At 37.3% G+C, this 15865-nt stretch overlaps 2 protein-coding genes across 2 annotated transcripts; one reads left to right on the top strand and one right to left on the bottom strand.

Annotated features, from left to right (window-relative positions):
- Positions 1–1121: 1121 nt before the first annotated feature.
- On the top strand, positions 1122–6016 carry LOC133449093 (uncharacterized). Its single transcript, XM_061728225.1, has 6 exons — positions 1122–1188; positions 2884–2970; positions 4113–4222; positions 4294–4365; positions 5680–5802; positions 5903–6016. The coding sequence occupies exons 1-6, from the start codon at positions 1122–1124 to the stop codon at positions 5987–5989; spliced, it is 546 nt and encodes a 181-aa protein (XP_061584209.1). The 3' UTR covers positions 5990–6016.
- A 7562-nt stretch (positions 6017–13578) lies between these two features.
- On the bottom strand, positions 13579–15339 carry LOC133449092 (tripartite motif-containing protein 16-like). The gene is made up of 2 exons (XM_061728224.1): positions 14368–15339; positions 13579–14136 (listed from the first exon to the last, which is right to left on the bottom strand). The coding sequence occupies exons 1-2, from the start codon at positions 15331–15333 to the stop codon at positions 13579–13581; spliced, it is 1524 nt and encodes a 507-aa protein (XP_061584208.1). The 5' UTR covers positions 15334–15339.
- Positions 15340–15865: the final 526 nt, after the last annotated feature.

The following is a 15865-nucleotide window of genomic DNA, read 5'->3' as shown; positions in this document are numbered from 1 at the left end:
AAACGGTTGATAAATGAGGCCCCTGGCATTTAATGAAACTATTGACATAGGCGCTTCAAAGATAAGAACGAATGTAAGAAGAAAACAAAAACAAGAAGTTGTTTTTAGATTAAAGAAGTGTCATGTTTTGTTGAAGAGCAGGTGAGATTCCTTCCTTCTCTGGTGCTCAGGAAACTGCGCTTGGTCAACCTGCAGCTCTTTTTTTAACAATATCTTTATTGATTTTTTATTCACACATAGGATATTATTATAAAAGACATTTCACAATAACTTTTGACTTAATAATCTTAACCCCCCCCCCCCCATGCCATGTCTTTACATCCCTCTGGCTACAAGAAGAAAAAAAAAGAAATTTTAGTGAATAATTTGATTATTCTTACAAAATACTATATAAGTGTCGCTACGCTAAATCCCCCCCTTAAACATGACATCTTATTTCACCAGTGTCTAAAACACATAATTAATCCCCTTGCAGTCGAATTGTATACTCTGATTACAACTTATAGCCTACTTCTCAATATGATCTTCCCTCTTTATTCATTATTTAAGTACCGGTACTCATTTTTCATTCATATGTTTATTTATTTTTTCTTCATTCTTTTTAAATGTATTTATTTTTATATTAATTTATTTATTTTCTTCTTTTGCCTTTATACAATCTCAATTAAATAGGTGTAACATCTGAGTTTGTCATTGTTTTTGTTAAATAAAGGCATGGCTTTCAAAATAAAAGCACCCACTTTTAGTCGCGCTGTTTACAAAGCCACATTTGAAGTAAATTTCTATATTTATAAAATATATACAGGCAGTCACACACAAAACAAGGAAAGAAAAGGAAAAAAGCGGTACTTCAAAATTAGTTTGTCACAAAAATCTATTTTGTTTGTCCGAGGGAAAAGTCTAGGCTTTTATCTTGAAGGCTACAGTCCGGTGTGTCCGGTGTTTCCACTTCCGGCGTCCAGCGTGTCCATATGTGACAGCTGTCTGCGTGACAGCATGGAGAACACGCTCCACAAAACAACCCGCTGCTGCGGGGAAATAAAAGCCCGACATGGAGACCCAAACACGGACAGAAACACGGACAGAAACCAGACAGAAACCTCCAACTTTCTCCCTGAAACATGGGCGGCATCATCTCCCAGATCTTCTCCAGATTCACCTCCAAAACTCCAGCCAGGATCTTGATGGGTGAGAAATTATTTATTATTATTATTATTTATTATTATCCTGCAGTAGCTGTATATAATAATAATAATACAAAATATTTGATAGCTCTGGAGTTTGGTAGATAAAAATACACATTTCACTGTCATGACATACCTAATTTAAGAACTAAATTGACAAGATGTGCTCCAAGTGATCATTTGATTGATTGATTAATTGAAGAATTTATTAGAAGAATTGCATAAGATCAGGTACAGTTTCATGACAGTACAGATTCGCTGATACAAAGTCAACTAAAAGGCATTATTCCAAGAAAGCATTACACTTGTTTACATTGGAGACCTTTTTTTAATTCATATAACATTGAAAGTTCTATTTTCAGTTCTATTTTATTTTATTTTGGTCAATGCAACCACGGTTGAATTGGTTTGATATTGGATATTGGATATTCGACATTCAAAGACATCCATTTAACTTGTGATACATACCACCGATTTTGGTCAAACCACTTGTGAAGTGTTCATGGTCATCTAGACTAAAACGGTAATTATTAAAAAAAATCATATATAAAAAATCATATATATGGGCTGATTTAAAAATCATATATATGGGCTGATTTAATGTGGTTTAATGAATTCCACACCCATAAAACTTGTGATACATACCACTGATTTTGGTCATATTGTTTGTGATGCGTTCATGGTCATCTAGACTATATATCACAAGAGAGTAATTATTATAAAATCATATTATGGGCTGATTTAATGAGGTTTAATGAATTCAACACCCATAAAACTTCACAAGTGGTTTGACCAAAATCAGTGGTATGTAGGCCTATCACAAGTTAAATGGATGTCTTTGAATGTCGAATATCCAATATCAAACCAATTCAACCGCGGTGTCAATGCATCAGTTTATTTTTAGTTATCTATTTTCAGATGTATTTGTGTGTTCCAAAATGAGAAATAAACATGTTTCAAAAGTTACTTTTATGAATGTTTGGTCCAAATCACAACTAAAATAGTTAATTGAAGAAAAATATTATTATTATATGCCTTCATTTATCTTTAAATCATACTTGGATAAACGGGTCATTTTTGACCCAAGTGTGTAAACTTGATATAGAAATACAAAAATGAAACATATTCAAAAAATAAGGCTGGAAACATATACATAATGATGCATGGTACTCAAAAACAAGATATCTAAAGAATGTTATTGAATACTAAAATACATTGATCTAAAAGAAAAACTCAGCCTGCATGAGATAACATGAGATATGAATGCGGGTCATTTTTGACCCATGTTGTGCATTAAAAGGGGTGTACTTATTTTGTGCATCAGAGGGTTAAAAGCCCTTAAATCGTTTAAAAATGTTAATATAAAAAGAACATTTAATATTGCCTTTATTACAGCGTCTTGTCTTTGTTCAGTTCAGTTTTTCAGTTTAGTTTAATTCCGGTCATGACATCACAAAAAAATAAAAATAAGACAAACGTCAAAATATCTTTTACAAAATGTAACTACAAAAAAGTGTGTGTGTGTGTGTGTGTGTGTGTGTGTGTGTGTGTGTGTGTGTGTGTGTGTGTGTGTGTGTGTGTGTGTGTGTGTGTGTGTGTGTGTGTGTGTGTGTGTGTGTGTGTGTGTGTGTGTGTGTGTGTGTGTGTGTGTGTGTGTGTGTGTGTGTGTGTGTGTGTGTGTGTGTGTGTGTGTGTGTGTGTGTAGTGGGTCTGGACGCTGCAGGTAAAACAACGCTCCTCTACAGACTGAAGCTCGCCGAGGTCGTCACCACCATCCCCACTGTCGGTGAGTCGTCACTGATACAAATATTGTGCTTGATCTACTTAAACAAAACAAGTCAACTTTTTGCATGAGATTACAGGACTGTCTCAGAAAATTTAAATATTGTGATTTTCTGTAATGCAATTACAAAATTTAAAAAACAAATATGTCATACATTCTGGATTCATTACAAATCAACTGAAAAATTGCAAGCCTTTTATTATTTTAATATTGCTGATCATGGCTTACAGTTTAAGAAAACTCAAATATCCTATCTCAAAAAATTAGAATATTCTGGGAATCTTAATCTTAAACTGTAAGCCATAATCAGCAATATTAAAATAATAAAAGGCTTGTAATATTTCAGTTGATTTGTAATGAATCCAGAATGTATTACATTTTTGTTTTTTTTAATTGCATTACAGAAAATAAAGAACTTTATCACAATATTCTAATTTTCTGAGACAGTCCTGTATTATGTAGATCAAGAAAGACTTTATTTATCAAAATTCAGAAAGTTGACTTTATTTACCAAAATTAAGTTGACTTTAAAAAGAAAAAAAGGGAAAAAAAGAGAAAAAGGAAAAAAAGGGAAAAAAAGAAAGACAAAAAATTAAGTTGACTTTACTTGCAAATGAATTTTGTACGTACTAAAAATAAAGTAGTTTATACAAAGACTAGTCTTTCTTGATCTACATAAAAATCTCATGCGAAAAAGTTGCCTTGATTTTTTTTTTTTAAAAGTAGATCAAGCAAGATATTTTTTACCGTGGTGTTCTACTTAAACAAATAAAGCATGTTTCATCTAAACGTTGGTCAATCTGCCCAATAGATTAAAATTGTTAAAGGAAAATTAAATACAACAAGATCATTGCTTGTTGTTTGAGTTTAAATGAAAAGATTGCCTGGGATTCACATAAATACTGCTTGTTAAGGAAAAAATGCACAATGTCTTGTTTTTTTGAACAAATGCAGATTAAGTTCAAAACTAGATGTATTCATGTAAAGCAACAAACTTAATTTTGAATTGTTAATATCACAGATTTAAGTATGTTATATTTACATGCACTTAGATGTATTTTATTAGTGTGTAGAAGACTGAAAGTGCTGGATGAAACGTAGTCGTGTGAACATCATGAGATGGACCTCCGTCTCCGTTTGAGCAGGTTTCAACGTGGAGACGGTGGAGTTTAAGAACATCAGCTTCACAGTTTGGGACGTTGGGGGTCAGACCGTCATCAGACCGCTGTGGAGACATTACTACACCAACACGCAGGTGAAACCTCCACCCACGCTGCAGGTGAACAGGTTTATGAAAACATCAACAACTTTCCTGTCCGTCTTCAGGGTTTGATATTTGTGGTCGACAGCAACGACCCCGAGAGGATGAAAGAGGCCGCCGACGAGCTCCACATGATGGTGAGACGTTTGCTCTTAAACTAAAGTCTAGTAAAGCTCCCGACTTCTGAGTAGTGATGCACCGAATGTTCGGTAACCGTAATTGTTCGGCCGAAAATAGCAAAAAAAAACTTTCGTGTTCGGTTGAATAAGTGGGGAAAAAACCGAACAATTAATAACTGCGTGTGATGACACGTGAGGGGCGAGCGGTGTTAAATGCAGCAAACATGTCAGCATGTCAGATCATTACTTGACGTGGGGAAAAAGCAGAGCACACGAGAAATGATCCAGGCTGAGTTGGATTTGGGAAACCGCTTGGTGATGGAGACGGTGACGGAACGTACAGCAGAGAAAAGGAACCGTACTACGGTATTTTTAGTATGTTGTACAATCGGTAGTACTACTACCGACGCGGTGGAGAACCCTCAGTCTGATATGACAAGACCAGGGGTCGGCAACCCGCGGCTCTAGAGCCACATGCCGCTCTTTAGCGCCGCCCTAGTGGCTCCTGGAGCTTTTTCAAAAATGTTTGACCTTTTTTTTTGTTATTTTTTTCTTTTTTTTCTCTTTTTTTTCTTCCTTTTTCCTTTCCTTTTTAATCTCGAAATTTAGACTTTTTGACTTTTTTCTTGACATTTCGACTTTATCTCGAGTTTGTACTTCAACATTAATCTCAACATTTTTACTTTTTTCTCAACTTTTCGACTTTTTTCTCAACTTTTCGACTTTTTTCTCAACATTTCAACTTTTTTCTCGAAGTGCATAATGAAATAAAAAATCTTCCCCCAGTTCTAACTAATATAGAAACATGCAGCATGTGTTGCCTTCATTCTAAGGCTGATACAAGACTTTTCATTTTTTGCGGCTCCAGACATATTTGTTTTTTGTGTTTTTGGTACAATATGGCGACCGCTGGACAAGATCCTCCAAGAAAAAAACCCAGATTTTTACAATTATTATACAAGGCTTCAAATTGCGGAGATCAGCCCCACCGCGACCCGATTAACTGGATTTGAACGGGACAAAATGAAAAAGGATTATGAGAAAAAATACAATAAGTACAGTAAGACAAATTGTGACTGGCGGATATTTCACTGCACATTTATTTGATTTATGCAATGGTGACAAAATTGGCAAAATAAATGAAAAACTGCGAACAACCATTGTTAGGTATTATTCTGTATTCGGGCCAAGTGTTTATTATTATTTTCGGTTTCGGCCACAAATTTTCATTTGGCTGCATCACGACTTCTGAGTGTTGTGACCTTGAAATGAAGCTCCCTGGGATCTGGACGTCATGACTGCGTGTGTCATGACTGCGTGTGTGCGTTGCAGCTGCAGGAGGACGAGCTGAAGGCCGTGGCCGTCCTGGTCTTCGCCAACAAGCAGGATCTGCCCAGAGCCGTGTCGGCCGGGGACGTGACGGAGACGCTCCGCCTGTCCGGAGTCGCCCAGCCGGTAGGAGTCGCTGCTGCCGGGCCTGAAGGCTCAGTTACCCATTTGAATGTGACTCTATTTGTCTCGTAGCTGCTGGTGACTGTGTGGTTTGTTCCTGCAGTGGTTGGTCCAGGCCTCCTGTGCCGTCAGCGGCTCCGGGCTGGTGGAGGGTTTGGACTGGCTCTCTGACCAGATCCTAAAACACTAGCAGACGCTGCAGGTTCCTACTGGTTCCTGCTGGTTCCTGCTGATTCCTACTGGTTCCTGCTGGTTCCTGCTGGTTCCTGCTGGTTCCCGGAGCCACAGGAAGGACCCGTCGTAGATTAAACCCGCTTGAAGCTGTTAAACTTTACATCGGATTCTCTTCGGTGACAATGAACGTATTAAGTTCTGCAGACATTTGACTACAAAACAACAAAATAACAGGGTCAAATCATGATTGTTGTGATTTGGACCTGAAGAACAGCTCTGTGTGTGTGTGTGTGTGTGTGTGTGTGTGTGTGTGTGTGTGTGTGTGTGTGTGTGTGTGTGTGTGTGTGTGTGTGTGTGTGTGTGTGTGTGTGTGTGTGTGTGTGTGTGTGTGTGTGTGTGTGTGTGTGTGTGCGGGTGTGTGTGTGCGGGTGTGTGTGTGCGGGTGTGTGTGTGTGTGTGTGTGTGTGTGTGTGTGTGTGTGTGTGTGTGTGGCGACAGCTGGTTTCTGGCTTTTTTTAGGTTTAAAATAAAAATTATTTATGTCTTATGCTTCATTTAGTGCCTTTAGTGCCTTTTTGATCATATAGAAATGTAATTCTTGTCATTTTAAGAATGAGATGTACCTGCTGTACCCTTTAACAACTTGTGCTTTCTATTATTTTACCTCTTTTCTTATGATTTTATTTGTTATTAATGTTTTAATTGTGTCTTGCCACTTTTAATGTTGATGTAAATCAGGGTTTGTCAACCGGGGGTCCGCGGCCCTCTGGTGGTCCGTGCCGGTATTGCAGGTGGTCTGTGAAATTGTAAATGGAAAACAATAATAATTTAAATTAAAAAATATATATTTATTCTTTAGACTCAATTTATTTTCCATTTACTATTCATTTTTGTGAATAATTTACCCATCCAAATTATGTCAAATGAGTGAGAGTGAACTTTGTAATATTATAAGCCCTCTTGGCTTCTTATTGTTCATTTTTCATTGAATGTTTTTTGTTTTGTTTTTTTTTTATAGCAAAAGGTGCAAAGAAAAATAGACACTGATGCAAATAAATAGCCTATATAGGCCCATACTCTTATTTAAAAGCAAGCTGCAAAATAAAACAAACATCCCCAAAAGCAGTTGGTCCCCGAGTTGCTTCTTGGTTATAATGGTGGGACTGGGACAAACCAGTTGAAAACCTCTGATGTAAAGCACTTTGAATTACCGTATTTTCTGGACTATAAGCCGCACCTGCATATAAGCCGCATCCGCTCTATTTAAAAAAAAAAGATATGCAAGCCGCAGATATTTATGTTGTTAGATTAGATATTTACTACATGTACAGAAGGATTCTGAACTGTAAATGATGTACATGTTTGTACCTAAATAGATCCTTTCCTAACAGTGTCTTTTAACACGGCAGCAACTTTGCTGATTAAAACGGGACAGAACCAAGAGAAAATAACTGGTATTTATTTATCTATTTATCTGTTTGAAATCTGCTTCTACTTCTATCTGCTAAAGAAGAAGTAGTGTATTCTTCTTTGTATTTATTTTGTCTTAGTTTTGATTCTAATTCCGGTTAGAGCGCCTCCTAGTGTTGGAAGAAAAATCTACAGAATAGCTGCACCTTTGTATAAGCTGCACGGTTCGAAACCTATGAAAAAAGTAGCGGCTTATAGTCCAGAAAATACGCTACCTTGTGTTGAATTGTGCTCTACAAATAAACTTGGCTTGCCTTTAATGCAACAATAAATCATGCAGATTAATGTGAAAGCAGTTGAAAGTCTCCAAAAATTTAAATTTTAAAAGTAAAAACTGAGGAAATCACAGCAATATATTTATTTTTTATTTTTTATTTATTAACGTGAAGGGGGGTGAGGGGTGACATCCACTGCTAGCGGGCCAAGACGCTCCAAGACGTCCTCATTCGTCTGGTCCGGGCAGAGAATGAATAACGCCTGGTTTCCTTGGAGACGAGGTGGCCGGACAGTTAAAGTCCTGATGAAGTGGAGGCCGCTGGAGAACCAGCTTCTCCTTCCTCCTCTGGTTCAGAGGAAGGTCTGGTCTGGTCGTCATCACCGTTTTTCTCCAACAGATCCTTATTCACCGCTACTTTTTCCACTTCCACTGTACACGGTTCTCTCTGCACATCATTTCGTTTCTGTAACTCCTCATTCCGTTCCTGAATCTTTCTCTCAGCGAGGTCAAGTGACTGACGTTTCTTCTGCAGTGCGTGTGTTAGTTTTTCCCTCATATATTCTCTCGTCTCGTCTTCGTTAAAGGTTACGGATCTCTTGGGGTTCTGCATTGTCGACATTGTAGATTTGTAAAATGATCATGCAGTCTGTGAGAACGCCTTTTATACAATTCTATGACGTCATACACGTCATTATCCCCCGAACTGATGACGTCACGCCGGTGTTCTGTCGATTTTTGCTGCCTCGTCGAAAAATGCTCCCTAATGGTTTTCTGCCTATTGTAGAGCTACAATTTTACTGTGTTTTACTCCCTAAACCACTTCATTTTTCACCCAAGTGGTCCCTGTCTCTTGCCAGACCGTTATTGTAAATAAGAATGTTATTAATGACCTGCCTGGTTAAATAAAGGCCAATGACTGATTGAATATCAAATATAAAGCAATAGAATTGTTTTTTTTTTCTCTCTTTATTGTATAATGTTAACAAAGTGTAAGGTAATTCATGTCATGGGTTGTGTATTTTGAAGGATCAAATACTCAACATCCCATATTATCCCTTTTAAATCAATATTTCAGGGGTAGCATAGTTTGATAGTCCAGTAACGTCCTATCAAATAATGCTCCCGTCACTTAATGCATTCAGGGTGACGGGAAGCATCTAAAATTATCTCTGCTGGCTTATATATATATATATATATATATATATATATATATATATATATATATATATATATATATATATATATATATATATATATATATATATCTTCTTAGGGATTTTGAGGATGTTACTCACCGTTAACCGCAGCGTGGACTGAAGGGATGCATAAAATTATGGACGTCGCAATAAAACTTTGAAAATAGACTGTGCGCATGCGCAGAAGCACAAAGTAGCAGATCTCGACGGGTAGCAAGAAACGACAGAACACCGGAGCTCACAATCCTTCAGCAAACAGAGGCCCCTATGAAATCACTTTTAGTTTTTCAAACATTAAGTTTTTATTTTTTCCATTCTGTGTTTTTCGGTTGTCGATTTTTAATTTTTGAGAATTTGTTTTTTAGCGTTTTATGCAAATTTAACTCCAAGAAAGTATATAAAGCAATGAAATATAGACAATTTATGCAATTATAACTGCAAACTTTAATGTTTTTATACTTTTTAAACACATTTAAAGGCAAAAAACCTGGCTCTAGTTATTCTGGGGATCCCTTATTTGGGCATAAAAAAAAAATGCAAAAGTAATTTGCATGAAATAAATAACTAATGCAAAAAATGTTTCATGCATATACAGGACTGTCTCAGAAAATTACAATATTGTGATAAAGTCCTTTATTTTCTGTAATGCAAAAATGTCATACATTCTGGATTCATTACAAATCAACTGAAATATTGCAAGCATTTTAATATTTTAATATTGCTGATCATGGATTACAGCTTAAGAAAACTCAAATATCCTATCTCCAAAAATTAGAATATTCTGGGAATCTTAATCTTAAACTGTAAAGCATGATCAGCAATATTAAAATAATAAAAGACTTGCAATATTTCAGTTGATTTGTTATTAATCCAGAATGTATGACATTTTTGTTTTTTTAATTGCATTACAGAAAATAAAGGACTTTATCACAATATTCTAATTTTCTGAGACAGTCCTGTAAATGATATACCGTAAAGGTCTGAGAAAGACAACATCTTACTGCAAACACTGAAGGACATAAGCTTTCTCAAGAAGTAAAGTCTTCTCTGTCCTTTCTTATAAAATAGAATAGAATAGAATACTTTATTGTCATTATACAGTGAGATTAAAAGCAGCATCACCTCTCCAGTGCAAACAGATAAGAAATATAAATAATATAAAAGGTTAAGGTGCATTTTGAATAGTGAACTCAAGACCTGAGATCCTATCTACAGATAATAACATATTATCACACATGTGGTGGAATATTGCACAGATAGGCCGGGAAAAAGTATTGCACGGTAAAATAATATATATACATATACACGTATAAATGAATATACACGGTAAATTAAAATACAGTAAACTGTAGTTATTGATGCTTTTTTCAGCTTTTAAATTGTTTTATTCATTGCATAGAAGGAAATATTATTTGGTGATGAAGTTGCGAAACATGGGAGGAAGTTTCCTTGGAAACTACTCTAAAGAAGTGTCGAGGTGTTTTGAGAGGCTAGTACAAAATCACATTTCCTTCACGCTGAAATAACATGAAATTTGCCCTAAATAGTTTCTGTTTCTGTATTCTAAAATAGAAACCGACCAACTGCTCCGCTCCATCTCATGGTACGTTCAGCAGTCACTTCCACTTTACCACAGTCTGCAGTCAGAGACTCTGAGATCTCAACGCTTCCAATCAGTTTTAAACTTTAAAATCAACCTGATTCAGGAAAACATCCACGTATTGATATGGTATTATTAGAAGAGTTTCTTTCTTAGTTAATCAGTCCTGTCTCATGATATCATATTATAGTGTAATTTATCCATACTTGACGTATTTCAACATTGTTTGGGGCGCTTCTTATTCTTCGTACCTTAACCAATTATTTCTAATTCAGAAAAGATTCTTGAGAATGATCTCATATTCTTCTCATCAAGCACCTTCTGCACCCTTATTTAGCAAATTTAAATTATTATCAATTTTTTCTATTAACAATTTTCAAACATGCCTGTTTATGTTTAAGTTAATTCATTCCAAACAAGACAGTCCAGGCACTTTTCATAATTTTTTTCTGTTATCATCAGATATTCATTCTTATTCAGTTAGAGGTGGGATGAACTTTCATTTACCTCTTTGTCTTACCTGCAGTCAATCCTTTATCAAATTTCATGGCCCTCAACTCTGGAACAGTTTAGATAGATCTCTTAAGTTAGCGTCATCCTTAAAAACGTTTAGGACCAGCTTGGTGGGGAATCTTTTATCTAAGCAAAATTAACAGGCTATTCTTACTGAAATGAATTTACATTTCATGGATATTTTTGTTTGTGTGTTTATTGTGTTTTTCTTTGTTTCTTTTACCTTTTATTTTTTCCTTTCTATTTCTTTTTCTATTGATTGATTTGTTTTGGTGATTTTGTATTGAGGGGGAGGATTTTTTTATAAGCCCTTCGGGCTTCTTTTCCTCTCCTGCACAATTTATTTTGTCCTTGTATGATAAAATTACTGTGTTATCATTGTGCAAATAAATAAATAAATAAATAAATATGATTATCATCATTTTAACTGAAACAAGTCTTCTAAACATCAGTGTAGACACCAGTGACGACCCGAGCTGAATTTACATCCCCTCCTGGATCTCCATCATGATTCATTTTTATTGCTGCTTCTGTTCACCTGCACATTGAACCTCAAAGTTTACTTGACCCTTGCTCTCAGGCTTCATGGCCCATTAAAAGTCAAACATTTACTATATCTTGTGTCACAACGTGCACTCAGTTGTCAACACGCTGACGGTAAAGTGACTCATCTTGGGAGGTTTCCTGATCACGTTCCCAGACCTCCACACTGCAGAGTGAAGCTGAACCGCTGCACCGCCCTCTGGTCCAAGCAGAACATGTTCCTGCAGCGGCTCCTGCACCCAAGACGGGTCCATTTAACTGAGATTCCACTGTTTACTGTTTTAATTCACTTATTTCATCTTTATTTAACAGGAAAAGAGGATTGTGGAGATTTAAAGCCTCTTTTCTGAGTGAAGTCTGGCCAGAACAAGAGCAGTAAAATCAGTAAAGACACATTTAAATCCAGAAATATGATCTGTTGTGAACATGAACTCTGTACTTTGTGATGTTTCAGGAGGAAAACTGCCTCAGTTTTACTTGAATATTAGATTCATGATTTCTCCTTCTGATCTGAGTCAAATCCTGGAATGAAGACTGAAGAAAACACTTTGTTAGAACATCAGAAGTTTTATTTCTTACTAAATATTCAGATTGTTAAACATGAAACATCCTCAACACATTTTGACATCAACAACATCTGATCTGCAGATCTAGTCTGGTCCTGCAGCTGCAGATATGACTACCGGCCCCAACACACTAGTTTATACCAACTAGAGCAGGGGTGTCAAATGTGCGGCCCGAGACAGGTTTTCATGCGGCCCGCGAGAAGTTTCCAACGCAAAAAAAACAAAATGTTAATTCACTAAAAAGGAAGGCATAAATAATTGCCATGAATCGCAGCATATCCGATAATATATTTCTTCTACAAATCCATTGTTATTCCACAAATAGAGCAGTTTTCAAAATTTTTTTAGTTTTCTAGAATGCATTGGCCGATTTTATTTCTTTGTAGACGGTCGTTTATTTTTATTAACTGACTACTATTATATATTTTCGCAGGAAAAATATCACTGCTAAAAAAGATGATAGAAGATATTTATTCGGAGAATTTCAGTTTTGAATACGAGGATAGTGACAAAGTAAAACAGTTAAAAAAGAAGTGCTGACTTTTTCGGCACACTGGTGTAAATATCCGCTCCAATTTTTAAAAATAAATACATTTAATTGTACTGGAAAAATCTCTAAATCACAAAGAAACAATTTCGGATGTAATAAGAAAGATTTTGCTTTTAATTAAATTTCCTATAAAAAAGTGAAATATAAAAAAAACATACTTGTTTCTGTTTATCTTTGTAAAATGATATTAAAAGTATCTTACATCATTTGAAAAAAAATGAGAAATTTCAAGAAAAGATGCTGAAGAAATATATTTTACATAATTAGAGTGTAAACAAAGTGCATATTTCCTTTAAAATTAACTAAACTGATATTGGATTAGATAACTATAGTAAAAAAAAAAGAATTAGAGAAAACATTTTCCGCACCGTTTTTGTTATTTTGAGCGTGCGGCCCGCAAGAAAAAAATTGGTCAAATCCGGCCCGCCAAGCAAAATGAGTTTGACACCCCTGAACTAGAGGCTTCACTGAACTGTTTGCTGTGTTGCTGCTGGTCAGTAACATTTCTGAAATCATTTACTTTGTGCTCGAGTCTAGAAAATATTTTTATCTTTAGAAAACATGAACATTTGGTTTGCTAACCAATGAGGAAATGAGTGTGAATACAGACATGATATCAGAGATGAAGAAGGTCTGGTGGCTCGTCTGTTAGAGTCCATGAAGTGGAAGAAAAGAGAAATACAACATAGAAACACATCAAAACTAATAGTTAACGACAATTACAACACAGCCTTATTTCTGTTTTTATACTGAAATAGAAGATGCTAATATTATTAATATTTTCCAGGTGAAACTACAAAAAGAACAACTTCCACCTACAAAAGAGGAAATAACAACAAAACATCAACTTATAGAACAAAAACTCCATCCATCAGAGTTTGAGTCGTTCATCTCTGAGAAGAAAAGAAAATCCAGAAAAACTGAGATAAAAACATGAAGAGTAAATAAGTCTATTTGAGTTTACAGAACTCAGCTGAGGTTCCATCAGTGTCACCAACCCAAACTCCAGCGTGTAGCGGCTGAGTGAAGTTGGTCTGGACTCTGTGGAGGAGGGTCATGGTTTCAGAGACGCTGTAGAAGGACAGAACTCCTGCTCTGTGATCCAGGTAAACTCCTATTCTGGAGCTCTGAGTACCTGAGATAGAGGTTCTGGTGTTGTTGTACCTGAATACACATCTGTCTGAGGAACATTCTAGTGACCAAGATTTGTCATTATGTCCAAATGCACTTCTCAACCCCCACCCTGATCTGCTGATATTCTTGTATGAAACTGCTACCTCAACTTCACCTGCTTTCTTCTCCACCTCCCAGTAATGACTTCCAGTCAGACTCTCTCTACTCAGGACCTGAGGATATTTAATGAATCTGTCTGGATGATCAGAATAAGACTGATGTTTCTTCATAACTGTCACCTTTCTGTTCTCCTCTGACAGTAACAGCCGTTTGTGTACTGTGTTTGGATCCAGAGTAATTTCACATGAATATTTCAAGAATCCAGCTCTGCTCTTTGGTTCTGATTGTGGTTCTGGTTCTGGTTGTGACAGTAAAACATCCACATCAGTGATGGCCAGTGAGTTTGTCCACGTGTCTCTCAGGATGTCCTGTAGTCGACCTCTGACCTCTGACACGGCTGCTGTCACATCCTGAAAGTATCTGAGAGGATGGATGCTGATGCTGGAGGAGTGTGTGAGAGGACGGATGCTGATGCCGGAGGAGTGTGTGAGAGGACGGATGCTGATGCTGGAGGAGTGTGTGGACTGACTGAGTGGTGACAGTGAGGGGTAATTGTGGAGGAACTGGTTGTGGTCCTCGGTGTCTGAAAGCTGCTTCATCTCAGCGTCTCTCCTCTTCAGGTCAGTGATCTCCTGCTGCAGCTTCTCTTCCAGCTCTCTGACTCTCCTCACTTCAGTTTCCTGCTGGAATCTGATCTGCTGCTTCACCTCAGAGCTTCTCTTCTGGAGGAGAGAGATCAGCTCAGTGAAGATCTCCTCACTGTCCTCCACTGTTTTATCAGCAGACTGATTGATGGCCTCCACCTCCTGCTGAAGCAGCTTCACATCTTTCTCTCTGTCCTGGATCTCCTGCTGGATTTGTTGTTGACTCACCTCCATCTTTTTCTGCCTCTCAGCCCTTTCTGCTGCAGCTGAGACTGTGTCGTGGCCTTTATGTTCTTCCACAGGGCAGAGATAACAGATAGACTTCTGATCGGTACGACAGAACATCTTCATCACCTCACCATGACGGGGGCAGATGTTGTCCTGCAGGTTCTTGGAGGGATCCACCAGCTTGTGTTTCTTCAATTGTGCCACATCATGATGAGGTTGGAGGTGTTTCTCGCAGTAAGAGACCAGACAGACCAAACAGGACTTGATGGCTTTCCGTTTTCTTCCAGAGCAGAAATCACAGGCCACATCTTCAGGTCCAGCATAGCAGTGATCAGCAGGAGCAGCTTGTAGTCCGGTCTTCTTCATCTGCTCCAATAAAGCAGCGAACATGGTGTTTTTCACCAGCACAGGCCTCTGTGTAAATGTCTCTCTACACTGAGGACAGCTGGGGAGTTTCTTCTCTCCTTCATCCCAGTAGGTTTTAATACAGTTCATACAGTAACTGTGTCCACAGGGAATAGTCACCGGATCCTTTAAAACCTCCAAACAGATCGAACAAGAAAAGGTTTCCTGGTCCAACTGATCTCCTTTCTGCGCCATTTCTCCTCTCGATAACTGAGACTGAGACAGTTTCACTTCCTCAAACATGAAACTCGTCTGAGCTTAGATCTACAAATCACGTGTCTGTGCAGAGTAGGAGGCTGTCAGCTCTCAGTGTTCAGCTCATGTTGTTCAGACCCGCCTTCAAGCTGCAGATCTGCAGGGGAGGGAACAAGGAAACACGTGGTCAGACTGGATCTGCTGGTTTGAGAGCTGGAAGAAGAGGGAGGTTCATCAGCATCAGATTCCAGGAAGAGAAGTTGTCTGAAATACAGACACTTTCTTTAACCCTTTTTACATCAGAAAACTTTAAAAACTACTGTCAGAGTAACGTTCCAGGTTTCCAGACTGTTTCTAGTAGCAGTTTCTCAACAACAATAACATGGATATCTTAAAGTGTCTAATGTGACTCAGATCTGTTCTTTTTAATAATATTTCAATGAAACAGTTGTTAGTGAGGTGACTGTGACTCTGTTCCCCCATGAGTCTCCAGCTTGAGGATCCACCTTCAGCAGCAGGAACTCTCGCTAGA

Source organism: Cololabis saira, chromosome 8 (assembly GCF_033807715.1).
Source record: "Cololabis saira isolate AMF1-May2022 chromosome 8, fColSai1.1, whole genome shotgun sequence".
NCBI lineage: Eukaryota > Metazoa > Chordata > Actinopteri > Beloniformes > Belonidae > Cololabis > Cololabis saira.
Note: the sequence above shows the minus strand (reverse complement) of the source record. Positions and strands in the feature narration are given on the sequence as shown.

Coding starts and splice junctions, on each gene's coding strand:
- LOC133449093 (XM_061728225.1), top strand. CDS start 1,122: ATGGGCGGCATCATCTCCCAGATCTTCTCCAGATTCACCTCCAAAACT. Junction 4,366..5,679: donor CCGACGAGCTCCACATGATG/GTGAGACGTTTG, acceptor TGTGCGTTGCAG/CTGCAGGAGGACGAGCTGAA. Junction 5,803..5,902: donor TGTCCGGAGTCGCCCAGCCG/GTAGGAGTCGCT, acceptor TTGTTCCTGCAG/TGGTTGGTCCAGGCCTCCTG.
- LOC133449092 (XM_061728224.1), bottom strand. CDS start 15,333: ATGGCGCAGAAAGGAGATCAGTTGGACCAGGAAACCTTTTCTTGTTCG. Junction 14,137..14,367: donor AGTCCACACACTCCTCCAGC/ATCAGCATCCGT, acceptor CAATCAGAACCA/AAGAGCAGAGCTGGATTCTT.